Below are 27,495 nucleotides of genomic sequence, written 5' to 3'. Positions count from 1 at the left end.
AGATTTAGGACCGAGTTTAGGAGGAACTTCTTCACCCAAAGGGTTGTGAATCTATGGAATTCCTTGCCCAGTGAAGCAGTAGAGGCTCCTTCATTAAATGTTTTTAAGATAAAGATAGATAGTTTTTTGAAGAATAAAGGGATTAAGGGTTATGGTGTTCGGGCCGGAAAGTGGAGCTGAGTCCACAAAAGATCAGCCATGATCTCATTGAATGGTGGAGGAGGCTCGAGGGGCCAGATGGCCGACTCCTGCTTCTAGTTCTTATGTTCTTATGTAAGTGGTAGCAGATTTAAACAAGGATGAGGAGAAATTACTTCTCTCAATGGGTCGTGAATCTGTGGAATTCACTACTTCAGAGTGGCGTGGATGCCGGGCCATTGAGTACATTTAAGGAGGAGATAGATTTTTAATTAGCAGTAATTTAATTAGGTTGAAGGGTCATGGAGAACGGGCGGGAAAGTGGAGTTGATACCGAGATGAGATCAGCTGTGACCGTATTGAACGGCCGAGCAGGATCGAGGGGCTGAATTGCCCACTCCTGCTCCTAGTTCTTATGTTCTTATGCTCTGTAATTGTTTGAAGCTCCTTGCTCCCTTTCACCTCCTGATTCACAATTATGTTCTGGAATGTTATTTGTATCCTCCACAATGAATTCAGTTGCAAAATGTCTGTTCAGTTAATCTGCTGTTTCCTTATTTTGTACTCGCTCTCTCTGTAGAAGGACCAATGCTCATTTAATTTCCTCTTTTCCTTTTTAAATACCACTAGAAACTCTTCCTCTCTGTTTTTATGTTCCGAGCTAGCTTTCGCTCATATTCTAATTTCTCCATCCTTATTCATCTTTTAGTTATTCTTTGTTGTCCTTTGTGTGCCGGGGAGGCAGTGGCATACTGGTAATGTCATTGGACAATCCAGGGACCCAGGGAAATATTCGACTTGCGCCAAGGCAGATTATTTTCAAAACAAAATCTGGAAAGTTTAAAGATGACCATGAAACCACTATCGATTGGTGTAAAACCCCATATGGTTCACTAATGTCCTTTAGGGAGGAAACTGCCCTTTCGGGAGGTACTGTCCTTACCTGGTCTGACCTACATGTGACCCCAGACTCTTAAATGCCCTCGGGAATGGGCAATACATGCTGGCTGAGCCAGTGAGGTCCACAGCCCATGAGTGAATTTAAAAAAAAAAAAATTCTGTCCTATCTTTTGCAGAATTGTATGCCTTTTCTTTAAATTTGATACTACTTTCTGCCCCCCCAAGGCACTGAATCGTTGTTATCCTTGTTAATAAATCTTTCTCGAGCCATGCCCCATTCCACCTGTCGAATAGAGTAAAATATGGGACTGTATTCTCGGGTCCCCGATGGCAAAATCGTGTTCGGCGAAGGGGCGGTGAATCCGTTTTGATGCCAGTATCGGGAGTGGCGCCGGTTTTTGTATTCTCTGCCCCCCCCTGAAAAGCACCGCCGATTATCCACAGCCTCAGAATATTGCCTGAGGCCCATCCCGCGCTGCTCCGTCCCCGACTGGCCGAGTTCCCGACGGCGTGGGTTACGTGTGCTCACACTGTTCGGTAACCTCGCGACGCGGCTGCGGACTCAGTGCCGCGCCGCCACAGTCGGGTGAGGGCCGATCCGCAGGCAGGGGGGCTTCTTTCGGGGCTGGGGCATTGTGGGCGGGTGGTCCGGGACGCGCGAGCGGCCAAAGGGGGGCACTACATTTGCGGTCCGGGTCCGCGGGCTGAGTCCGCCATGAAGCACAGCGCGACAGTGCAGGCCGCCGCTGTGCGCATGTTCAGGGCCGTATCGACAGCTAGAGCTGCGAGCTCTACTCTGCCTCCCAGCTAGCCCCCAGCACAACGGGGAATCGGTGGTCGTTTTGCGCCAGTTTTCCTGGCGTAAAACACCACCGTCTTCATGCCGGCATTGGGGCTTAGTCTCCAAAACAGAGAATCCACCCATGATCTCTACAGTGCTGAAGGAGGCCATTCAGCCTCTCGAGTCAGCACCTACCCTTCGAAAGAGCACGCAACCGAGGCCCACTTCCCCGCCCTATCCCCATAACCGTACCTAACCTTTGGACACTAAGGGGCAAATTAGCATGGCCAATCCACCTAACCTGCACATCTTTGGACTGTGGGAGGAAACCGGAGCACCCGGAGAAAACCCACGCAGACAGGGGAGAACGTGCAGACTCCTCACAGACAGCCACCCGAGGTCGGAATCGAACCCGGGCCCCTGGCGCTGTGAGGCAGCCGTGCTAGCCCCTGTGCCACCATGCACCATTCCTCCTGTATCCATCTGACCACCTTTGACCTCCCTCACCAACTCACCAATCCCACTCCTCTCCATTTAGTGAAGAATCTATACCTGCCTGAGTTGTGGCTGCTGGCACTGCCTTCATTAACTTTTTCACAATGCAGACTACGCCCTGCATTTAACAACCTTCTCAAAATCTGTTGTTTGAAGGAAAGATTTTGGTCAATTCTTCTAATCTCTTTATTCATGCTGTGTATTTTGTCAATCTGCATTTCACTGAGGCGTTCATCACTATAAAATGAAAGTTTATATTACCTGACATGTTCACACAAAAAAACCGTGTGAACGATTTTGGCAAAACCATTAGCCTATTTGAATATCTTAAATTAAGTCAGCATGACTTCAAATAAGGCATAGATGGACTGGCTAGATCATGAGACAGGTGATTATGCTGGGAGTGTGGAAAATACCTGGGATTATCGAATCATAGAATTGTTACAGCACAGCGCTTTCCGCCCATTTTCATTCATTTTCATTTCATTTTTCATTTCATTTGTGCTGGCTCTCTTTAATGTTACCATAGCGATAGGGGGTGTGTGAGGCAACTGCTGAAGAACATGAAGTGACTGACATCACTGAACTAAGGCCTTCCGCAGAGTAGCAGTCCCCTGCGGATTTCCACTCTCACCAGTACTTTGAGAGAGCCAGTGGTCATGATAGGTGCTACATCAATGCAAGTCGTCTTCAAGGTCCAAATGGCTCTTAATGGAACCCCTCTGACTTGAGAAGAGAACTAATGAACTCGGGTGATGGCTTTATTTCAGTAAAGATAATAAGCCTTCAGAAGTAACTGCCACAGAATGGCAATCCCCGGCAGACTGCCACTCTCGCCAGACTTGCCTGCGCTGAGATTCCGGAATGCAGGGAAGGTGGGAGAGGATCAGTCCGGGTGGGGGTCGGACTGGGTTGCACCGTGCAGGGGGTCGGGCCCGGCCAGGCCGAGGGGGGGGCGGGGGTGGTGGTGCTCAGGTTGGTGGGTTGGGTCGAGTGTTGGGGGGTGGGGGAGAGGCGTGGTGAGTCCCCTGATGGGGTCATGTTGTGGGGGTGAGGCTGGGTCTGGGTGTTTATTTTACCTTCTATCTCTCTTAGAGTAACTATCAGGATAAGACTGGCAGAACCATCAGAAGTTAGCGATTTAAATCGCCTCTGTTGGGACGGTTCTCAGCAATTGACCAGAGGACAGCAGCTCTTCTGGGCAATTGCCAGGTAAACCCTTAAGTGGGAACACGTTAGAGCGATTCCCAGCGCATCATGCGACCCTGGGAAACCAGGAGGTTATCGGCACATGTGCCAACCTCGCCTCGAACAGTTGCCTTTATGTTTATAATGTAAACAGTTTGAATTTATTAAGTGTCATTGATGCATTAAATTGTCCCAAGGCACTTGGCAAGAGTGATACCAATAAAAACATTCTTTGACATTGAGCCACAGAAAAGGAGATGTCAGGCAAGTAACCAAAGGCTTGGACAAAGAGGTAGGCTGGGCATTTGGATGCTGATTCCAGAACCAAATGGGGATCCCAAGCCCCCACTTGCCAGCAGGGCATCTGTGGGGTGCAATCTCCCCAGAGGAGGGTCATCTAATTGGTTGCCTCTGTGCTTATTAAGGCCGGTTGGTGAGCTGTTAACGCTGACGGCTCATTTAGCACTCTGCCTGGAATAGGTCGGGGACAGCGATGGCAGCACGACCTGGAGAGGAGCCCATGACGGTCCTTAAAAATCAAAATTGGTGTAGGCCAAAGCCCGTAGGCCCTTGGGAGTGGAGGAGGATCTCTACCAAGGGAATTTGGGCCACGAATGTGGCCTTTCCTGCCCATGGTCTTGTTGTTATGAGATCTACCAAGGGACCACTCTACCAGTTGCCACAGTCTGTCAAAACTGCAGAATTGGAGTCTTACTCTTTTTAGTTGGCTGCCCACTCCTGTAGTTCAAGTAGAGGTTCCAGTTCCTCTGAGAAACATCGCCCACTGGCAGGAATGCGTCAGGGAATCACCCTGTCACGGCTCCTCCCACTATTTTCACAGCCCCTCTGCCTCCAATCCCATCGTCCAAGTGGTCAGGAAGTCCAGGCCATGGGCTTGAAGGAGACTCAACAAGGAGGAGAGAGAAGTCGAGAGATCACAGAATCAGGCCGGTGCAAAAGAAGGCCATTCGGCCCAGCACCATACTTGGAAAAAGCACCCTACTTAAGCCCACGCCTTCTTCATAGAATTTACAGTGCAGAAGGAGGCCATTCGGCCCACCGAGTCTGCACCGGCTCTTGGAAAGAGCACCCTACCCAAGCCCACACCACCCTAGCCCCATAACCCCACTCAACCAACACTAAGGGCAACTTTGATCACTAAGGGCAACTTAGCATGGCCAATCCACCTAACCTGCACATCTTTGGACTGTGGGAGGAAACCGGAGCACCCGGAGGAAACCCACGCAGACACGGGGTGAATGTGCAGACACCGCACAGACAGTGACCCAGCCGGGAATCGAACCTGGAACCCTGGAGCTGTGAAGCAATTGTGCTAACCACTATGCTACCGTGCTGCCCACCTCCTGGAGAGGTTTAGGAATGAATTCCAGACTTTAGGGTTCATTGAACTAAATATATTGATTAAATTAAGCATCAATGGTTAATTCAATAACCAAGACAGTTTCGGCTGTGATAAACACGTACAATATTGTTGAAGTTCACAAGTGTCCGAAATGAGATCACATGATCATTTCTTGCACTTTAAAGGACACATGCTGTATTGTTACACCATTTTCATCACACCTGGACAAATATGTACAGAATTTGTTAAATTTTGATTGTATGAGACTGGAAAATAATTTATTAGGTTATAATATTATTTTTTTTAATTTGTTGATGGGATGTGGGTGTCGCTGGCTATGCCAGCATTTATTGCCCTTTGCTAATTGCTCTTGAAAAGATGGTATTGAGCTGTCTTCTTGAGCTGCAGTCCATGTGGTGCAGGTACACCCTCTGTGCTGTTAGGAAGGGATGTTCCAGGAATTTGGCCCAGATACAGTGAAGGAACAGCAATATATTTCCAAGTCGAGATTCAGAGTAGCTTGGCGGGGAACCTGCAGTTGACGGTTCTTCCATGTATCTGTACATCTACCGTCCTTGTCTTTCTGGGTGGTAGAGGTCATGGGTTTTGAAGGTGCTGCTGAAGGAGCCTTAATGAATTGCTGTAGTGCATCTTGTAGATGGTTCACACTGCTGCCATTGTGTGTAGGTGGTGGAGGGAGTGAATGTTGAAGGTGGTGGATGGGGTGTCAATCAATTGGGCTGCTTTGTCCTGGATGGTGTTGAGCTTCTTAAGTATTGCTGGAACTGCACTCATCCAGGCAAGGGGACAGTATTCCATCACACTCCTTAGTTATGTTTTGTAGATGGTGGACAGGCTTTGGTGAGTCAGGAAGTGAGTTACTTGGCAGATTTCACAGCCTCTGACCTGCACTTGTAGCCACAGTATTTATACAGCTGGTCCAGTTAAGATTTTGTTCAATGGTAACCCTCGGAAATGTGATGCGTTAATGGTTCGACTATCCTTACACCTCAATAAAGTAAACCCTTGAATTTATTGCTAGTTTATAATGGGCAGCACGGTACCATTGTGGATAGCACAATTGCTTCACAGCTCCAGGATCCCAGGTTCGATTCCGGCTTGGGTCACTGTCTGTGCGGAGTGTGCACATCCTCCCCGTGTCTGCGTGGGTTTCCTCTGGGTGCTCCGGTTTCCTCCCACAGTCCAAAGATGTGCACGTTAGGTGGATTGGCCATGATAAATTGCCCTTAGTGTCCAAAATTGCCCTTAGTGTTGGGTGGGGTTACTGGGTTATGGGGATAGGGTGGAGGTGTGGACCTTGGGTAGGGTGCTCTTTCCAAGAGCTGGTGCAGACTCGATGGGCTGAAAGGCCTCCTTCTGCACTGTAAATTCTATGAAATCAACTGAAATAAATTTCCAATCATGAAAGGAACATAACCTGCTGGACCAATGGCAGACTGCGACCTAAACTAAACAGCCCCCTCTCCCAGGAGCCTCGAAGCTGACAAAGTTATCTTTGGATAGAATGTACCTCGAGTTATTATCGGAGACTGAACTATTTTGGCGTTTCCCCAATATCAGCTGTTTGGGCGGCATTTTCAAACCCTTCCTGTCAGCGAGATTTTTTGGGTTTTTTTAGTCCTGCCGCAGTTGAACCCCCCGCCGTGGATTACCCTACAGTGGCATGGGTGAATGTAAATCGCCGTTAACTTTGCAGAGACCAGAGGAAGCCGCTGATGGAGAGTCACCTCCGCTGTGGGACAACCTGCAGCGGGATGGGGGAGTGGGGCTGGAGAACTCTGTCCACAGGTTTCTACCACAGAGTCTGAGGACATAATTATTCTGTATGTAGGCTCTTGAGAGACTAGATTTGAGAGTACATTTCTTGTATACTTCCTTCATACATGTTTGTTATTAAAATCAATTACAGGTTACATCTTACAGTTTATTTTTTTAAACAAAATTTAGAGTACCCAATTACTTTTTTTCCAATTAAGGGGCAATTTAGCGCGGCCAATCCACCAAACCACCACATCTTTGGGCTGTGGGGGTGAAACCCACGCAGACACGGGGAGAATGTGCAAACTCCACACGGACAGTGACCCGGGGCCGGGATTGGAACCCAGGTCCTCAGCGCCATGGGCAGCAGTGCTTCTGCTGTGCCACGTGCCACTCGGCAACTTTCAGTTTATATATGAGGTTATTGGATGTTAGCTAAAGGAAATCATAGCCTGCCAATCCCAATTAAGATACATTAAATTTTTTAATCTGCTATTAATAAACAGTTTTTGGATAAACAAACAAATAGTGATTAAATATAATTATACTCACAATGCAGTATAAATTCTCTTTATGTGGAAGTCTCAAACATAGAGGGCGCGATTCTCCGAAACGGACCCAGAGTGTTTGCGCCGTCGTGAACGCCGTTGCTCTTCACGACGGCACGAAACGGGCGCCGGCACTACCGATTCTGGACCCCACAGGGGGCCAGCACGGCGCTGGAGCATTTCACGCCGCTCCAGCCTCCCTTCCCGGTGCCAAATAGGTGCCGCGCCAACCTACGCATGCGCAGTTGGGCCGCGCCAACCCGTGAATGCGCGGGGGACTTCCTCAGCGCGCCGGCCCCGACCCCAAATGGCGTGGGGGTTCAGGGACCGGCCGCGTAATAAAATAGGGTCGGGGCTGGAGAGGCCGGCCCGCCGATTGGTGGGCCCCGACCCCATCGGAGGCTCCCCCCCCCCCCCCCCCCCCCCCCCGGTGAAGCAGCGCTTTTCCCCGCCCCACAGGCCACATCCTGGCAGCGACTAGGTGTGAACGGCGCCGGCGGGACTCTGCTTTTCCGCGCGGCCGCTCGGCCCATCAAGGCCGGAGAATCAGCGGCCCGGTCGCGGATAGCGGCCCGCGATTGGCGCCGCGCCAAACACGCCGGCGCAAATGGCGCCGATTCTCGGCTCCTCGGAGAATCGCCTGCCGGCATCGGACCGGCGCCGCGAGAAAAAATGGCGCGAACGGCGATTCTCCCATACTGCGCAGCATGGGAGAATCGTGCCCAAAGAATCTCAGTTTAAGCTAGGGCTCAACCAATGTCTGCAAAGATGACTAATGTGTCCCTGGCCATGTGTCTTTTGAATAGAAGGTTCAGCTGAGCTGAAAACAACTTCCATTATGCATTGTTCTTTGTCTTTCCAGAAAAACACCATTATCTTTAGTCCTTCGTGGGATGTGGGCAAGGCCAGCATTTGATGCCCATCCCTAATTGCCCTTAAACTGAGTGGCTTGCTAGGTTACTCAAAGGACAGTTAAGAGTCAACCATATTTTGTGGGCCGGGAGTCACAGGTAGGCCAGACCAAGTAAGGAGGGCAGATTTCCCTGCCTAAAGTACACTAGCAAACCAGATGGGTTTTTAACATGGTAGTTGTCATGGTCATCATTACCAAGGGTTGCTTTATGTTCCAGATTTATTAATTGAATTGAATTTAAATTCCATCAGATGCCAGAGTGGGATTTGAACCCTTGTCCCCAGAAGTCAGCCTGAGCTTCTGGATTGTTGGTCCAGAGACATCACCACTGTGCCACAACGCAATTGTCCAGAGGACGGTGGCTCTGCTGGGCAATTGCCGGGTAAACCCTTAAGTGCCCCACTGTGCCCCCCAAAACTAAAATCCTTGAGGAGTATCAATAAGAGATATTTTTGGACTAAAAAGCTGTGGCTATTTTCCAGAAATTTATAGGCAATTCAAGGTCTTTTGTTTGCTTCAGGACTTGACATCCCGGACAATGATTCAAGTACTGTAGCCATATTTAATTTCAAGCTTTATACCTCATTGATTTTGCCTATTAATGTTAACTACTGCATCTTAAATTTGCTAGTAATTGTTAGTTTTGTCACAATAATGGGGGATTGGTAATTAAATTGAATGTCAAGGGAAGAGTGTTGGATTCTCTCTTGATGGGGATGGTGATTGCCTGGTTAAGCCTCAATACTGACCAGTCTTGCTGCTTATGAATAAGGCCAATGGACATGTAACATAGAAGACCTAATTATTCAGTTTGGGGAAATCAGAGGAACAAAGGCAATCCGAATCCTTAAAGGAATTCAGAATTCAGCAGGGACTGTGCATGGGGGCAGATTGCTCTTGATTGATTAATTGATTGATTGATTAGTGATAGTTTAGACCAAGGCAATCTTGACCAACCCAAAGTGCTTGCTACTCCCTTCAGGGTTGTAATTATGGTGATACCTTATGATAGAAACAAGCAGTTTTGTACATAGAGAAAACCAATTATTTATTTAGTTTGCAAATCTGAACTTCAGTACTGACCGGAATAGTTCATCCTGTAGATTTAGGAACAACCTGGTAGATGGTTGTGAATTAATGAAAAGGCTGGAGCCTGTTGACAGATTATTCCAATTTGACAAATTGGGGACAGGGATCCATGAAGAAGTACAAATAGCCTGGATTTGGGGGTGGGGGGGCTGGTGGGGACAGATTAATCAGCACTTGAATTGCTGTTCAAGCCTTTGCTCTGTGGATTTTGCTATCATCCCAGCGATTCATTGCTTCCCTTTGGAGCTGCTGCACTCTTCAGATTGATGTTTCCCTCCTATCATTAAAGAACCACATAAATAGGTAGAAGGAAGCCACAAGCAGATGTGACTTGTGTTACTGAGGTTTTGTAGCTCAGAACGGTGCCAAGGTTGGATGAGGTAAATTATGAGAGCAGGGTGTTTAGAATAGGCTTCAAGCACAGAAAATTAGGACTGAACTAATTGAGGTAATTAAGATGATTAAAATGGGTGGCGTGTTGGCATAGTGGTTAGCACTGCTGCCTCAGCTCCAGGGGGCTCGGTTCAATTCCGGCCTCGGGTGACTGTGTGGAGTTTGCACGTTCTCCCCGTGTCTGCGTGGGTTTCCTTCGGGTCCTCCGGTTTCCTCCCCACAGTCCAAAGATATGCAGGTTAGGTGGAATGGCCATGCTAATTTTCCCCTTAGTGTCCCAAAGGTTAGGTGGAGTTACTGGGTTAAGGGGATAGGGTGGAGGTGTGGACAAGAGTAGGCAGACCACGCTTTCTCACAACAAATGGTGGAAAAGTGCAACTGCCTCCCCTTAAGAGCCATTGAGCCTAGAGTTCAATTGAAAATGTCAAAGTTGAGATTGATAGTTGCATGTCCCTTAATAACCTTGGGCCGTATTCTCTGTCTGTTCATGCCAGTGAGATTCTCCCATCCTGCTGCAGAGGATGGTGGTTTGGACTGAGCGCCGAATTTTCCGTTCTCGCTGGTAGTGGGGCGGACGGGGATCGGAGAATCCCGGCCCTAGGGCATCATGATCAGCACAGGCCTGGAGGGCTGAAGGACCTGTTCCTGTGCTGTACTTTTCTTTGTTCTTTTCATTGTTCTTTATTTAGTAAAAAATCTAAGGCAGATAAATAGAGTTCAGATACAAATCAGCTGTGATCTAACTGAATGACAGTACAGGCGTGAATGTCGTTTTAAAAGCCTGAGTCACAGAAAGTATATGCCTTCACGTAAGCAAAACGTCTGGTTTGTTCCCTATGCAACACCAAAGCTATGAATACACATCAAAACCTCAAATTGCACTTTCCTGAATACTTCCGCCTGGCTCTGTTTCCATTTTTGTTAAGTTTTGTTTGCATTCTTTAGGAAAGTAATGATTGGGCCACTAAAAATAAAATAAGTGTAATTAGTTGGTTTGCATGGGTAAAAAGATTAAATGTGACATTTAAGCTGATTGTAAACACCCACACTGTAACTTAGCTGAGTTGATCCTAGATTCTAGTTTTCTAGGTTACAAAATGCAAATAATCTGTGAAAGTAAAGCCCAGAATCGGTGCTGCACGCAGACAATGTGGTTAAGATGGCTCAGTAAATGTTAATATCTACAGATCTTTGTTGTAAGAGATTCAACCCCCATGCAAAAGTGAAATTTGTGTTTAAACTACAAAATGGTACCTTTACCTTAATTATTATTTTGCTCCAACATAAAAGTAGTATTTTCCTATTTTCTTCACGAATAAAGGAAGGTTCGTGAACTCCAGAGCTGGCATTGGCATTATACGTTCATAAGGTGTAGGAACTGAATTAGGCCATTCGGCCCATCGAGTCTGTTCCGCCATTCGATCGAGGCTGATCTCATCCTGGCCTTAACTCCACCGTCCTGCCCATTCTCCATACCCCTTCAACCCATTACCAATTAAAAATCTGTCTAACTCCTCAAATTTATTCACTGTCCCAGGGTTTGCGGATTCCACAGATTCACAACCCTTTGGGAAAAGTAGTTTCTCCTTAACTCCCATTTTAAATTTGCTACCTCTTATCCTAAGACCATAACTATGACCTCTCGTTCTAGAATGTCCCACAAGAGATCCGCTCCACGTCTACTTTATCCATTCTTTATCCATTATAGACTGAATGGCCTCCTTCAGTTCTATATTGTTATGGTCACAAAGTCACTGTGGCACAGTAGGAGGCCATTTGGCGCATCGAGTCCATGCAACATCTGTAGAGCAACCCAGTCAGCTCATTCCCCAACTCTATTCCCCTAGTCCTCCAAGCTTGTTCCCCTCAAGTGCTCATCCAACCGACTCAAGAACAGCTTCTTCCCTACTGCCATCAGACTTTTGAATGGACCTACCTCATATTAAGTTGATCCTTTCTCTACACCTTGCTATAACTGTAACATTATATTCTGCAGTCTCTCCTTCCTTCCTTATGTACGGTATGCATTGTTTGTACAGCAGGCAAGAAACAATACTTTTCACTGTATACCAATACATGTGACAATAATAAATCAAATCATCCAATTTCCTCCTGATATCATTCCGTATCTCTGCTTCTACCATCTTCTAAAGCAGAGAGGTCCTGCTCATTTACCACTCGCTCGGCAAAAAGGTCGTTCTTCATATTTCCCCGTGTCTCATGCCTAAAATCTCAAATTTGTGTTCCCTCGTACTTGTACCTTCAACTGAAAATGAAATGAAAATCGCTTATTGTCACAAGTAGGCTTCAAATGAAGTTACTGTGAAAAGCCCCTAGTCGCCACATTCCGGCGCCTGTTCGGGGAGGCTGTTACGGGAACTAATGAGAATAGCTCTTCTTTGTCCACCTTAGCTAAAGATGTCATAATCTTGAACACCTCTGACAATTTTGCCCTCAATCGCCTTTGCTCAAATGAGAATGCTGACTTCTCCAGCCTCACCTTGTGGCCATAATCTCTCATCCCTGGGCAATCCCAGAAAATCTCCCCTGCACCCTGTCAATGGCCCTCAAAACCTTCCTAAAGTGCGGTGACCAGAACTGGACACAATGCTTTAGCTGTGGCCTAACCAAGGCTTTAAAAAGGTTCAGCACAACTTCCTTCCTTTTCAATACCTGTATTCATGAAGCCGAAGATACCAGATGCTTTGCTGACTATTCTCTCAAGCACAGTGGTTAGCACTGTTGCTTCAAAGCGCCTGGGTCCCAGGTTTGATTCCCGGCTTGGGTCACTGTCTGTGCGGAGTTTGCACGTTCTCCCCGTGTCTGCGTGGGTTTCCTCCGGGTGCTCCGCTTTCCTCCCACAGTTAGACCACATTTGGAGTATTGTGTGCAGTTCTGGTCACCTCATTATAGGAAGGATGTGGAAGCATTGGAAAGGGTGAAAAGGAGATTTACCAGGATGCTGCCTGGTTTGGAGGTAGGTCTTATGAGGAAAGGTTGAGGGAGCTAGGGCCTTTCTCATTGGAGCGAAGGAGCATGAGAGGTGACTTAATTGAGGTGTAGAAGATGATGAGAGGGATAGATAGAGTGGACGTTCAGTGACTTTTCCCTCGGGTGGATGTAACTGTTACAAGGGGGCATAACTATAAGATTCATGGTGGAAGATATAGGAGGGATGTCAGAAGTAGGTTCTTTACTCAGAGTGGTTGGGGCGTGGAACGCACTCCCAGCTATGGTAGTGGAGTTGGACACTTTAGGAACTTTCAAGCGGTTATTGGATAGGCATATGGAGTGCACTAGAATGATTGGGAGTAGGTTCATTTGATCTTAGTTTCAGACTAGTTTGGCACAACATCGTGGGCCGAAGGGCCTGAACTGTGCTGTACAGTTCTATGTTCTATGTTAAGTCCCGAAATACGTGTTTGTTAGGTGAATTGGACATTCTGAATTCTCCCTCAGTGTATCCGAACAGGCGCCGGAATGTGGCGACTGGGGGCTTTTAACAGTAACTTCATTGCTTAATGTAAGCCTACATGCGACAATAAAAAGATAATTATTATTTGTCCTTCCACCTTCAGGAATACGTGCATATGGACCGCAAGGTCCCGCTGTTCTTTACATCTGTGCTACATCCCATCTACTACTTGTCTACACATTCTACTAACCAATCTTTGACGTTTTGCAGTACATTGGTATCATTCTGCTCTTCACGACACCTACAGGTTATCATTGGCAAATTTTCTTCATAGTAGAAAACGTAAATTATACAGCAGTAGTGAACGGTAAGCAAGGAACATAGGAAGTAGTCAATTCAGCACTTCCCGCCTGCACCGCCATTCAACCAGATCATGGCTGATCCTTCGTGGTCTCAAATCCACCTCCCACCTGTTCCCCATATCACTTTAACCCGTTTTTAAAATCTGAAATGTATCTATCTCCCCCTTGAAACCATTTAATGATTCGGACTCCACCGCACTATGGGGCAGCGAGTTCCACAAATTCACCACCCTCTGCGAGAAGCAGTGCCTCCTCATCTCAGTTTTAAATCCACCGCCTCTCAACTTATATCCGTGACCTCTTGTCCCACAAGGGGGAATATTTGGTCTATGATTACTTTATCAATCCCTTTTTGTATTTATACACCTCGATCAGATCCCCTCTCATCCTTCTAAACTCCAGCGAGCATAAGCCCAAATTGTTTAATCTGTCCTCACATGTCAAACCTTTCATCCCCAGAATTAATCTAGTAAACCTCCTCTGAACTGCCTCCAATGCTACCACATCCTTCCTCAAATAAGGAGACCAAAACTGACATAATACTCCATCCGCCGAGAGTCACCCTGCCAAATGTGCCTCAAAACAGACTAAGTTGCTCAAAGAAATGTATGATGTGGAGATGCCCGCATTGGACTGGGGTGGGCACAGTAAGAAGTCTTACAACACCAGGTTGAAGTCCAACAGGTTTGTTTGGAGTCTCTAGCTTTCGGAGCGCAGCTCCTTCATCAGGTAGCAAGCAGGCACCGCAAAGAACTAGGAGACCAAATGGTATGATGCCCAACCACCACACCCCCCAGCCTCCCATCACCACAAGGAGACTGGAGGGTAACAACAAGGAAATCCCTACAGGGGCTTGGTGAGACTGCACCTTGAGCACTGTGTGCAGTCCCTGGACTCCACACCCAAGGAAGGACATACCTTCCCTGTATGATTGATGTGGCCACACACTTCTGCCAAGGCTGCTTTGCAACTGGGCAACTATGATCGATAAAATTTCTCCTGGGCATCTCATCGTTGCCCAATCTTGAGAATTTGCCAAGGTGGAGTTCAGTATTAGAATCCTCTCCTTCCCCCCCTCCTCAATGGAATCATTTCAGGAAGGCACAAAGCTCCATCTAGTGGTCTTGCTGAGATTTTAAAAATCCATCTGCAGCACTCAAAAAGTAGGTGAGGCTGAATTTTTGGGTGAATGAAACAGTGTTTTACCTGCACCAAGATTACTGTACCTGCCAACTTTAATTTTCTCTGAAATCTGTTGTGTTGTTAAACAATATAAGCCTTATGAGCTGACACAGGCAGAGTCAGACAGCTGTGTGCTCAAGTCCTACTAAAGCATTGCGGTGAACGTCTTGACTTTCTAATTTCCTACATTATAACAATGACAGTTATTGTGTACCAATTGGGTGCTAATTGCATTCAGATCGTGGGGTATTAATGAGAGACCCACCTGTGCCAACCTTCCTGAACGAACAGATTGAAAGAAGGTTTATTGGTTGGAGGAGGTATACTAATTGCAATGTGCATCTCTGTAAATATAATCTTAAAAAATATAATCTTGATTATTGTCACAAGTAGGTTTCCATTAACACTGCAATGAAGTTACTGTGAAAATCCCCTAGTCACCACACTCCGGCGCCTGTTCGGGTATTCAGAGGGAGAATTCAGAATGCCTAATTCATCTAACAAGCACGTCTCTCAGAACTTGTGGGAGGAAACCGGAGCACCTCGAGCAAACCCACGCAGACACGGAGAGAACCTGCAGACTCCGCACAGATAGTGACCATAGCCAGGAATCGAACCTGAGACCCTGGCACTGTGAAGCAACAGTGCTAACCGCTGTGCCACCGTGCCGTCCATTGAGACTTGCGTGTGCATAATGAGTCGAAGCACCAGGGTGGGATTTTCCTCCCATTGGCGGGATCTTCCAGTCCTGCCAAAGTCATCAGGAATTTGAATGGATCGCAGGGGTGGAATGTCTCGGCGCCAGTGTGTGATCTTTCACCATCTGGCTATCTGAGTTCTAATAATGACTTCACTCCCAATGTATTTCACTGGCTGTAAAGGGCTGTTACCAGATCAGGAAGAGTGTTCCATAATTGCAAGTCTTTGCTTTTTAAAAAATCTTTTAGATATAATAGGTGGGTGATGTTGAGTTTCAAACAGAACTGAGTGCCCAGCATGGAATGTGCATTTTCTCAGCTGCACACAGTCAGCTTAGTTTGCGTGAATGAATGCACTGGACCCCAGGAGGGAGGGAACATGCACATGGACTAAAATCAGTTTGACAGGACCATATTCACATTGCATCAACTGCAATTGGCGCTATGGTTCCAACGCAACACAAATGGGGGCAGGAGGTAAGAGTGAGGGAGGAAGAGTAATAATTCTTGCAGTTTCTGAGAATTGGCACACCGCATTGGCAAACTACCAGATGGTGGCAGGTTTATGGCAAGACTGATTTTAATCTGCCATTGAATTGTTAATCTACTAGCAATAAATGCAATTGACCCGGATGTTCCAATTACTGATTCTTAACATTGTTTTCATGGGCTTATTCATGTGCCAAGAAACGTTCGGAGACGGGACTGAGGTCCGACGTCAGAGCATTTGTGCAAAATATCACACAGTCACAGAATTGTTACATTGCAGAAGGCCCATCTTGTCTGCATTGGCTCCGTGACGGAGCAACTCGCCTAGTTCCATTCTCCAGCCTTCTCCCCCTAACCCTGCACATTCTTTCCAGATTGCGATTTTAAAAAATGTTGTGAGTTTCGCTATTTTTCACATATATGAGGGTTGCTGCCTCTGGGCAGATGTATTCCTGGAGTTTCCTCACATAATTCCTTGCCTCCCATTGCGTGATTCTTAATGTTCTCAATGTTCACCATTATTTACCCAACATGTCCCAGCAACCTCATCATGGCAATTGTGAGGTGAACAGATTTCATCTGATTGGATGATTTTTAATTATTGGTCCAAAAAACCTCTCTCCCACTCTCCATTATTTTTATAGTCAATTAATTAATGTGTTCAAAGAAAATGAAAAAGAAAACACACTTATTTTAAACAGGTTATCTATGAACGTTTCTCCTGGGGTATCTGGGAGGTGAACTTCAACCCTGGAGGGTTTCTAACTCCTACCTATATGTGGGTCCACTATTCCAGTTATTGTGTCTGAGCACTGTCTGTAACCAATGCCATTAGAACAAGTACAAGGTGATCTTTGACATTGATTGCATGTTGTAGATGGAGGTGGTCCAGTCAGCTAACTGAGAAATCTAAGGGACATGGTTCCCCAAGAGCCGGTGATAGCAGACTGAATTTGTGACTTGTTAATGCAGTGAGGGTTGTGTGTTGGAGACACAAGTCAATGATGCGACAGTAATCCGGTCAGAATCCCCAAGCTGCTTTCTTGTCTGTGCAAGTCAAGCTTCCAAAGGTCATATTTTGTCATATTTTATCCTATAATGTAACTGGAAAGGTGGGCAAAAGAAGACAGAATGGGCACAATGCCTCAGGAGAGATTAAAACATATTAGAGCACATGCCAAGGCTGTTGCCCCAAATTATCTTGTCAGTAAAAGCAAAACCCTAATTTTCCAGGGGTTTCTGAGCTCCTTCAGTACCCACAACAGTTCCTCTGAGAATTCAATTGGAGGGAGGACATTTCCTTTTTTAATTAATAAGGACAGCACCTAAATATATTGTGAAGATGTTTACATTACATCACTGACAACGATCCTAAATTGAGAGACTTGAATAATTTTGTAACGTGCTTTGGGATATCGTGATGTTGTGAAACGCATAACATAAATGCAAGTCTTTCCCTTTTTCTTTATATTTTCTGAAGTTATTGTACAGGTGACCTCCTTCCTAAGCAGTCACCGACCTTTGGCAGTGCTGACAATAGTTTCTGTTATTTATTGGACATGTATCACCATCTCTTCATCATCGCTGGGTCAAAATCCTGGAACTCCCCATCTAACGGCGCTGCAGGAATAGCTTTATGACAGGGACTGCAGCGCTTCAAAAAGGCTTCTCAACCGCAGTTAGGGAGAGGAAATAAACGCCGACCTTCTCAGTAACACATGCATCCCATGAGGAAATGAATTTTTAAAAATTAAAATGTTTCCCCTGGATTTGTCACTAATTCCAAACCACTTGGTACTGAGGTGACAGAGAACTCGGGTATTCCAATATCTACACCCACAATATTCAGTACAACGGACTTCCTGATCAGATTAGTGACGGTGAGCAGGGCATGGGAATGATGGTAGGTAGTTACTTGCAGGAAGAGGGTGAAGATATAGAGTTATCCTGGGTCATTTCTGAAGTCAAGGTGGCACACCGCCAGGGACCCAGGTTCAATTCCGGCTTTGGGTCACTGTCTGCGTGGAGTTTGTACGTTTTCCCCATGTCTGTGTATGTTTCCTCCGGGTGCTGCGGTTTCCTTCCTCAGTCTAAAGATGTATGGGATAGGTGGATTGACCATGCTAAATTGCCCTTTAGTGTCCAGGGATGTGCAGTTTAGGTTATGGGTTGCAGGGATAGATTATGGGATTAGAGGGACAGAGGGGTGGGGGGTGCACATGGGTGAAGCGCTCATTTGAAGGGTTGGTGCAGACTCGATGGGCCAAACGGCCTCCTTCTGAACTGTAAAGAGTCTATGATTCTATGATTTCCCAGTGTATAACTTTAAAGTGACACTGACATCCCCATATACCTGGGCCACTTGACAGCTAATGGAATGACATCCAGCAAAAGGTGTCAACAGACAATGCTGACTATTAAATATCGAAAACACCAACTGTGAATGCAGGTTGCGGAACCAACCCAATGAACACGAACGATACTTACTGTGCTAGATGTAGTTGTGTTAGTGTTCTCAATGTTCTTGCGCTTCCTTTTCAGGAGTTCCTTTACAGGATCTTTCACACGAACACCTAAATAAGGTCGCTGCTGAGATTGGTCAGGGGAGGCTGGAAAAGCAGAAGAAATAAACCTTGAGGGTTTCAGGTATAATGCTGGTAGTCCCATGCATGATATCTAGTGCATTTACAACATATTTGCATAACCAAAAATCACAAAGAATAAAACTTTTAGCTGCTCGTGTGAAAGTTGGAACAAGATAAGTAGAAAGAGAAAAACTTGTGTAATTGGATGCTTGATGCGACCACTGAATGCCAGCGGTCTATTAATAATTAATATATCTTGGGCGGGGTTCTCCTGTGCCCCAGCCACCTTTTTCTCGTCTGTGTGGCTTTTGCTGATGGCGGGATTCCCACTTTCGCCGCCTGTCAATGGGAATTCCCATTGAAACCTCCCAAGACTTCTGTGAAACTGGGGCGGGGGGGGGAAAGAGTGCTGTCAGTGGGAAGAGAATCCCAGCATCCGGAGAATTCCGGCCATTTCCTGCTTCTTCGGTAGTCTCTCAAGATTGAGGAGGACTTGTTTCCACTCCGATTCGACGGGTTCTGAGATGGTCGTTAAGTCCAATGTGCGGTCTGCAGACTCTGCCATGTGTGGGGCAGGGTGGAGCTTGAATAGTTTGTCAGATGTGGTGCTGGAGATGCGTGTGCTCCTTCCAACACCTCGACTCCTCTCACCGTGTAGCATGATGCTTTATCTTTTTACCTCCATGCAGCCTTGAACTTATCAGCTCAGAAGACGAAGGAAATTTGGCATGTCAGCTACGTCTCTCACCAACTTCTACAGATGCACCACAGAAAGCATTCTTTCTGGTTGTATCACAGCTTGGTATGGAGCCTGCTCTGCCCAAGACCGCAGGAAACGACAAAAGGTTGTGAATGTAGCCCAATCCATCACGCAAACCAGCCTCCCATCCATTGACTCTGTCTACAATTCCCGCTGCCTCGGAAAGGCAGCCAGCATAATTAAGGACCCCACGTACCCCGGACATACTCTCTTCCACCTTCTTCCATCAGGAAAAAGATACCAAAATTTGTACCAACCGACTCAAGAACAGTTTCTTCCCTACTGCCATCAGTCTTTTGAATGGACCTACCTCGTATTAAGTTTAAAAAAATAAATAAATAAATTTAGAATACCCAATTATTTTTTTTTCCAATTAAAGGGCAATTTAGCGTGGCCAACCCACCTAACCTGCACATCTTTGGGTTGTGGGGGTGAAACTCACGCAGACACGGGGAGAATGTGCAAACTCCTCACGGACAGTGACCCAGAGCCGCGATTCGAACCCGGGTCCTCAGCGACGTAGTACCTCGTATTAAGTTGATCTTTTCTCTACACCTTGCTATGACTGTAACATTATATTCTGCAGCCTCTCCTTCCTTCCCTATGTACGGTATGCGTTGTCTGTACAGCATGCAAGGAACAATACTTTTCACTGTGTACTAATACATGTGACAATAATAAATCAAATCAAAAGCTCAATGATTAGGCAAGTAGCTAAAGGCTGTTTTAATGAGAAAAACGAGTCTGCTGAAGCCAACATAAAAAGATGTTCATACGCTGCTGGCTTCTGGGACACGACTGTCGATTCAGGCTCAGGAATCCAACGCCACATCATTCCCGTGTCCCAATCCCGTGCCACCTCTGCATTGCTCCACTGGCACTGTCTTATAAATGCCAATCGGGTAGGAGGGCTAGCGGCCTCACCAAGCATAAAAGCGGACAAACAGTCAAATGTGAGATAACGCAAATGATCTGGTGTATGGTCCCCCAGCTCCTGAGATTTCTCACTTTAACTTCTACCTGCATTGAAACCCCCACCACTGTGCATTTATGTACACCAGACTGTTCCGTTGCAGATGTGTTCTGCCCAACCCTCAAGGAGTTTGACAGGCTGTTAACTTGAGGTGAGCGGGTATCCCCCCCCCCCCCCCCCCCCGCCCTCTCTTTGCTCCTACCTGCCCTTCACTTTAAAAGCCCGAGCACATCTCAGAGCCTTCAAGATTCTGAGATGCCCCCCAGTAATGCAACCGTCAAACCACACCCATACTCACCCACAAAGTGCTTTCCAACCTCCGGATTCTGCAGCAACATATTTGGATCTGTTTTGCTCAATACCTGTTTTTTGGAGTTGAAATTTTACGTGGCACAATCCTGGTAGTCGTGGTAGGATTATGCCCTTCATATCCTGCATGCGGCACGGTGGCACAGTGGTTAGCACTGCTGCCTCACAGCGCCAGGGACCCGGGTTCAGTTCTGGCGTTGGGAACTGTCTGTGTGAAGGTTCTCCCCATGCCTGTGTGGGTTTCCTCCCCACAGTCCAAAGATATGCAGGTTAGGTGGATTGACCATCCTAAATTGCCCCTTAGTGTCCAGGGATGTGCAGGTTAGGTAGGATTACGGGATAGGGCGGGGTGGGTCTAGGTAGGGTGCTGTTTCAGAGGGTCGGTGCAGGCCCGATGGACCAAATGGCCTCCTTCTGCACTGCAGGAATTCTATGGTTCTATGCCTTCCAGTATTTAATGCACCAGTGTTTTTTTTGGTAAGGGGCAGTTGGCACCAACTCCATCAGGGATGCACCTTAAATACCCCATGACAGAAATTGCAGAGGCCAAGAATTATCCATGGAGCTACACAGTGGGCTCATCCCACTGAGACTCCAGTAGATTTTTTTTCTCAGGCCCTGGTCTTGATCTGAACCATTCCCCTTGAGTCACACCAGAGTTATGTCAGCAGCCTGAGAAGAATGGCAAAGTACATTTAAGCAACATGTCTTTGCTTCTTTTTTGTAATTTACTACAATCTGAAGTTAACTCCTCTGTATTAATGGCCCTTTTCTCAATGAGAACACTGAACGGTGCACCCTCTTGACCACCTCATCACTGCTCTTGCTTAACCACACCAAAAATCGCAATCGGTACACCCAAATAGGTTTCTGAAAAAGACAACCAGAACTCAATGGGCCAGAATCTATTGGTAAAATACCAACAAGTTTAATGCTCATGTTTCCACAGCTATTCAGGTGTAAATCCTCCAGCAATTTGCGGAGAGGAAGGAGAGACCGAGTGAGTTATGAATTGACACAAAATACTGGCTGATTCACAGTTATCCATTAAACAAATAAAAATACCTATTCAACCTCCCCGTGAGGGTTACATAATTGCTGCCTTAATTGCCAATTAAGTTCAATGCAGAAAGTTAAAACTGGTGGTCAAAGGTATAAAGGACTCTTTTAATGACAAATGTTCTCTTCTTGCAATACCACTCAACGCTTCTGGCCCAGAGAGGGAGCAACTGATACGGCCGAGTCCCATTCCAACAGGCAGCAAATTGTTGTTCAAGATTTAAAACATTTTTAATTATAAGTTTTGATTTTTTTTTGTTGCATTTTCCTTTGTCTCTTTTCTCTCAGTCCAATCTTTCTTTCCCTCTTTTTTTATTTTTCTTTCTTTACCTTATTTCGCTCTATTTCCATCTCCTTCGTTCTTCCGTTTCTTTCGCCGTTCTTAAATCTCAATGATGAAGGATGTAGTTTGGTTTTTGTTCAGTTGCTTTCAAATGGTCCACAGCCCTCATGTTATCAGCTCCCGCTTTCAGCCATTTGACCTGATTGGTGGTCGAAAATGTCCGACTAATGGAGTATCCGCAAATTCTGGGGCAGTATCTTGGCGAAGGAGGTGAATTCCAACAAAGATCCAAGCAGGTGTCTTAAAGATTGGAATCTCAGGTTTGTCCACCATGATTATCAGACTTGCGCCCTAGCGATTGAACACTATGGGTGGAGGCATGACAGAGTGTGCAGCAAATAATTCAGAGATCTCTCTCAGTTTGAATGAATGATTTGGAAGATCAAATGGATGAATTGGGAACTGGTCCAGTGCTTGACACTAAACAATTATCACTTCAATTCTACAAACACATAAACATGAACTGTAACTGTCACCATGATTTATTTTACAGGCAGTTAATCTCTGGACAGCTTCCTCTGCTGGTGGATCTGTTAAAACCCAGAGAACCAACATCTGCATCCTTTAACCCCCTCCAGCTGTTCTGTCATCAGCTAGCCTGATCAAACAGGGATAAATTTGCATTATGAACTACCCTAAAGCAAGCCCCCCAGTATGCATTAGAATATGGCAGGTGCTTGTGAAGCAGAATGAATATAAATTCAGGTCACTTGACTTTTTATTTTAGGACATTTTTACAGAACATTCCCATTAACCCTGGAGTGGGGAATAGAATGTTTTTATGCCCAAAGTTAATGTGCAGACGTGAAAGAGACTGCAGTGTGACCATAGATTTCATGGAATTTGCAGTGCAGAAGGAGGCCATTCGGCCCACCGAGTCTGCACCGGCTCTTGGAAAGAGCACCCCACCCAAGCCTATACCTCCACCCTATCCCCATAACCCAGTAACCCCACAACCCAGTAACCCCACCCAACACTAAGGGCAATTTTGGACACTAAGGGCAATTTAGCATGGCCAATCCACCTAACCTGCACATCTTTGGACTGTGGGAGGAAACCGGAGCACCCGGAGGAAACCCACGCACACACTGGGAGAACGTGCAGACTCCCGCACAGACAGTGACCCAAGCCAGGAATCGAACCTGGGACCCTGGAGTTGTGAAGCAATTGTGTTAACTACTATGCTACAGTGCTGCATACCATGCTGGTATGCTGCCTCCCTGGTGCCAGGGTCCAGGACGTCTCTGAACGGGCAGGGGGCATTCTGAAGGGGGAGGCTGAACAGCCAGAGGTTGTGATACATATTGGTGCAAACGACATAGGTAGGAAGAGTGACAAGGTCCTGCAGCAGGAGTTCAGGGAGTTAGGTAGAAAGTTAAAAAAACATTACCTCTAGGGTTGTAATCTCGGGATTATTCCCTGTGCCACGTGCCAAGGTAGCTCGAAATAGGAAGATAGTACAGCTAAACACGTGGCTAAACAGCTGATGGAGGAGGGAGGGCTTCAGATATCTGGCCCATTGGGATCTCTTCCGGGGCAGGTGGGACCTGTACAAGATGGACGGGTTGCATCTAAACTGGAGGGGCATAAATGTCCTGGTTATGAGGTTTGCCAGTGTCACAAAAGAAGGTTTAAACGAGTGTGGCAGCGGGGTGGGAACTGAAGCAATAGGTCAGAAGGTGAAGTAACTGAGGGAGAACTAGAGAATAGGGCCAATAAGATGCAGAAGAAGAGCAGGCAGGGAGACGTTGCTGAACACAGCGGGACTGGTGGTCTGAACTGCATTTGTTTCAATGTGAGAAGAATAACAGGTAAGGCACATGGACTTAGACCTTGGATCAATACTTGGAAACTATGAAGCTGTTGCCATTAAAGAGACTTGGTTGAGGGAGGGACAGGACTGGCAGCTAAACGTTCCAAGATTTAGATGTTTCAGGCAGGATAGAGGGGGATGGAAAAGGGGTGGGGGAGTTGCACCACTGGTTAAGGAGAATATCACAGCTGTGCTGAGGGAGGACACATCAGCGGGCTCATACAGCAAGGCAATATGAGTAGAGCTCAGGATTAGGAAAGGTGCAGTCACAATGGATTGGATTGGATTGGATTGGATTTGTTTATTGTCATGTGTACTGAGGTACAATGAAAAGTATTTTTCTGCGAGCAGCTCAACAGATCATTAAGTACATGGGAAGAAAAGGGAATAAAAGAAAATACATAAATAGGGCAACACAAGGTACACAATGTAAATACATCAGCACCGGCATCGGATGAAGCATATAGGGTGTAGTGTTAATGAAGTCAGTCTGTAAGAGGGTCATTAGGAGTCTGGTAACAGCGGGGAAGAAGCTGTTTTTGAGTCTGTTCGTGCGTGTTCTCAGACTTCTGTATCTCCTGCCCGATGAAAGAAGTTGGAAGAGTGAGTAAGCCGGGTGGGAGGGGTCTTTGATTATACTGCCCACTTTCCCCAGGCAGCGGGAGGTGTAGATGGAGTCAATGGATGGGAGGCAGGTTTGCGTGATGGACTGGGCTGTGTTCACGACTCTCTGAAGTTTCTTGCGGTCCTGGGCTGAGCAGTTGCCATACCAGGCTGTGATGCAGCCCGATAGGATGCTTTCTATGGTGCATCTGTAAAAGTTGGTAAGAGTTAATGTGGACATGCCGAATTTCCTTTGTTTCCTGAGGAAGTATAGGAGCTGTTGTGCTTTTTTGGTGGTAGCGTCGACATGGGTGGACCAGGACAGATTTTTGGAGATGTGCACCCCTAGGAATTTGATACTGCTAAACATCTCCACATCGGCCCCGTTGATGCTGACAGGGGTGTGTACAGCACTTTGCTTCCTGAAGTCAATGACCAGCTCTTTAGTTTTGCTGGCATTGAGGGAGAGATTGTTGTCGCTGCACCACTCCACTAGGTTCTCAATCTCCCTCCTGTATTCTGACTTGTCATTATTCGAGAATGTTGGGGGTTTACTACACATCTCCCAACAGCCAGCAGGAGTTAGCGGAACAGATATGTGGGCAGATTTTGGAAAGGTGTAAAAGCAACAGGGTTGTTGTGGTGGGTGATTTTAACTTCCCTGTATTGACTGGGACTCACTGAGTGATAGGGGCCTGGATGGAGCAGTGTTTGTAAGGTGCATCCAGGAAGGCTTCTTGATGCAATATGTAGATAGTCCAACTAGGGAAGGGCCAGGACCTGGTATTGGGGAATGAGTCCAGCCAGGTGATCAAAGTTTCAGTCGGCGAGCATTTCAGGAAGTGACCATAATTCAATAAGTTTTAGGATACTGTTGGATAAAGATAAGATTAGTCCTCGGGTGAAGGTGCTAAATTGGAGGAAGGCTAACTATAACAATATTCGTCAGGAACTGAAAAATCTAAATTGGGGGCGGATATTTGAGGGTAAATCAACATCTGGCATTCAAATGTCAGTTGATAGGAATTCAGGACCGGCATGTTCCTGTGAGGAAGAAGGATACGTGTGGCAAGTTTTGGGAATCTTGGATAACGAGGGATACTGTGAGCTGAGTCAAAAAGAAAAGGAAGCATTTGTAAGGGCTAGAAGGCTGGGAACAGCTGATGCCCGTGAGGAATATAAGGAAATGAAATAAAAAATGAGATGAAAATCGCTTATTGAAAAGCCCCTAGTCGCCACATTCCGGCGCCTGTTCGGGGAGGCTGGTACGGGAATTGAACCGTGCTGCTGGCCTGCCTTGGTCTGCTTTAAAAGCCAGCGATTTAGCCCTGTGCTAAAACAGCCCCCCAGGAAAGTAGGAAGGACCACGAAAAGTCATTGGTAAACACGATTAAGGAAAATCCCAAGGCTTTTTATACCTTTCTAAAGAGCAAGAGGGTAGCCAGGGAGAGGGTTGGCCCACTCAAGGACAGGGGAGTGAATCTATGCGTGGAGCCAGAGGAAATGGGTGAGCTATTAAATTAGTACTTTGCATCAGTATTCGCCAAAGAGGAGGACTTGGTGGATGATGAGTCTGGGGAAGGGTATGTAGATAGTCTGAGTCATATTAACATCAAAAAAGAGGTGTTGGGCGTCTTGAAAAACATTAAGGTAGATAAGTCCTCAGGGCCTGATGGGATCTACCCCAGGGTACTGAGGGAAGAAATTGCTGGGCTTTGGCAAAAATCTTTATATCATCACTTGCTACAGGTGAGGTCCCAGAGGACTGGATAATAGCTAATTTTGTTCCTTTGTTTAAAAAAGGTAACAAGGATAATCCAGGAAATTCCAGACCGGTGAGCCTTACATCAGTGGTAGGGAAATTATAGGAGAGGATTCTTCGAGACAGGATTTATTTGCATTTGGAAGCAAGTGGACGTATTAATGTGGGGCAGCATGGTTTTGTGAAGGGGAGGTTGTGTCTCACTAACTTGATCAAGTTTTTTGAGGAAGTGACGAAGATGATTGATGAAGGTAGGGCAGTGGATGTTGTATACGTGGACTTCGGTAAGGTCTTTGACAAGGTTCCTCATGGTACAGAAGGTGAAGTCACACGGGATCAGAAGTGAGCTGGCAAGATGGATACAGAACTGCCTCGGTCATAGACAGAGGGTAGCAGTGGGAGGGTGCTTTTCTGAATGGAAGGCTGTGACTAGTGGTATTCTGCAGGGATCAGTGGTGGGGCCTTGGCTGTTCATGGTATATATAAATTATTTGAAGGAAAATGTAACTGGTCTGATTAGTAAGTTTGTGGAGCACACCAAGGTTGGTGGAATTGTGGATAGCGATGAGGATTTTCAGAGGGTGATGTTCTTCAATGGCATCAGTTGATTGAAACATTCCTCGGCGAACACACTTCAAAGTGTTTCCATGGAATGGAATTCATTAAATGGAATGTTTGCTGACATTGCTGTGGGCAGGGTACCCCTGTTCGACAATCTGGAGTTATTCTCCTTTGAGTAGAGAAGATTGAGGGGAGATTTAATAGAGAAGTTCAAAATTTAAGAGGGGTTTGATGGAGTAGGTAGTTAGAAATGATTTCCATTGGCAGAAGGATTGGAAACCAAAGGATAAAGATTTCAGGTAAGTAGCAAAAGAGGCAGAGGCGAGGTGAGGAAAATGGCTTCACTCATTTGGAATGCACTGGCTGGAAGGGCAACAGAAGTTTATTGGACCTTAACCTCCGAAAGGGAATTGGAATAAATTGCATTGATCTTCCAGGGAGCTAGAACAGGCATGAAGGGAGGAATGGCCATGCTGTACGATTATATAATCCTCTCTTCAATCAGTCAGATTTGGGCTGCATTTGTTGCAGCTGCTAACATTGCTGGTAAACATCTGGACGGAAGACACACCCAGTCATGGTCCTTGTCGCAACATTTAATAACCGAGACAGCACAAAATGTAGGAATTTCGAACTCTCGGAAAGTAGGCTTAGTAAACGATCGGTGTCTTGAACAATATTTAAACTCCCACTTGTACCGTTGCTGTGATTGAGAACGGATACACACTAGTGCTGGTCAAGGGTGTAATGTCCCCCACGGGGCTTACGGGGTGTGAATGATTATCTTCCCCGTGGTTCTCGTGGAGTACGAGCTCCCCCGTTGAGGGGTGGGGGGAACTCCATTTAGTGTTGAATAAAAGGCCGGCCAGTAAGACACGGCTAGCTAGAGACCCGGTAGGGATCTAGCGGGAAGTGATAATCGCCTAATTGTAAATAAATCAAATTTCTTTATTTTACTTGGTGAGGACTCCCCGTGTCCGCTTATTAAATGTTC

General features: G+C 46.4%; 1 protein-coding gene across 1 annotated transcript in view; it reads right to left on the bottom strand.

Annotated features, from left to right (window-relative positions):
• Nucleotides 1-27,495, bottom strand: part of LOC140398739 (uncharacterized) — a 196,020-nt gene that overhangs the window by 112,191 nt on the left and 56,334 nt on the right. The window contains exon 2 of the mRNA XM_072487749.1: nt 18,221-18,342. Within this exon, the coding sequence (XP_072343850.1) occupies nt 18,221-18,342 (122 nt within the window). The remainder of the gene's footprint in view (nt 1-18,220; nt 18,343-27,495) is intronic.

This window comes from Scyliorhinus torazame, chromosome 21 (assembly GCF_047496885.1).
Source record: "Scyliorhinus torazame isolate Kashiwa2021f chromosome 21, sScyTor2.1, whole genome shotgun sequence".
NCBI lineage: Eukaryota > Metazoa > Chordata > Chondrichthyes > Carcharhiniformes > Scyliorhinidae > Scyliorhinus > Scyliorhinus torazame.
The sequence above is the reverse complement of the archived record's forward strand: the minus strand, read 5'-3'. Positions and strand labels throughout refer to the sequence as shown.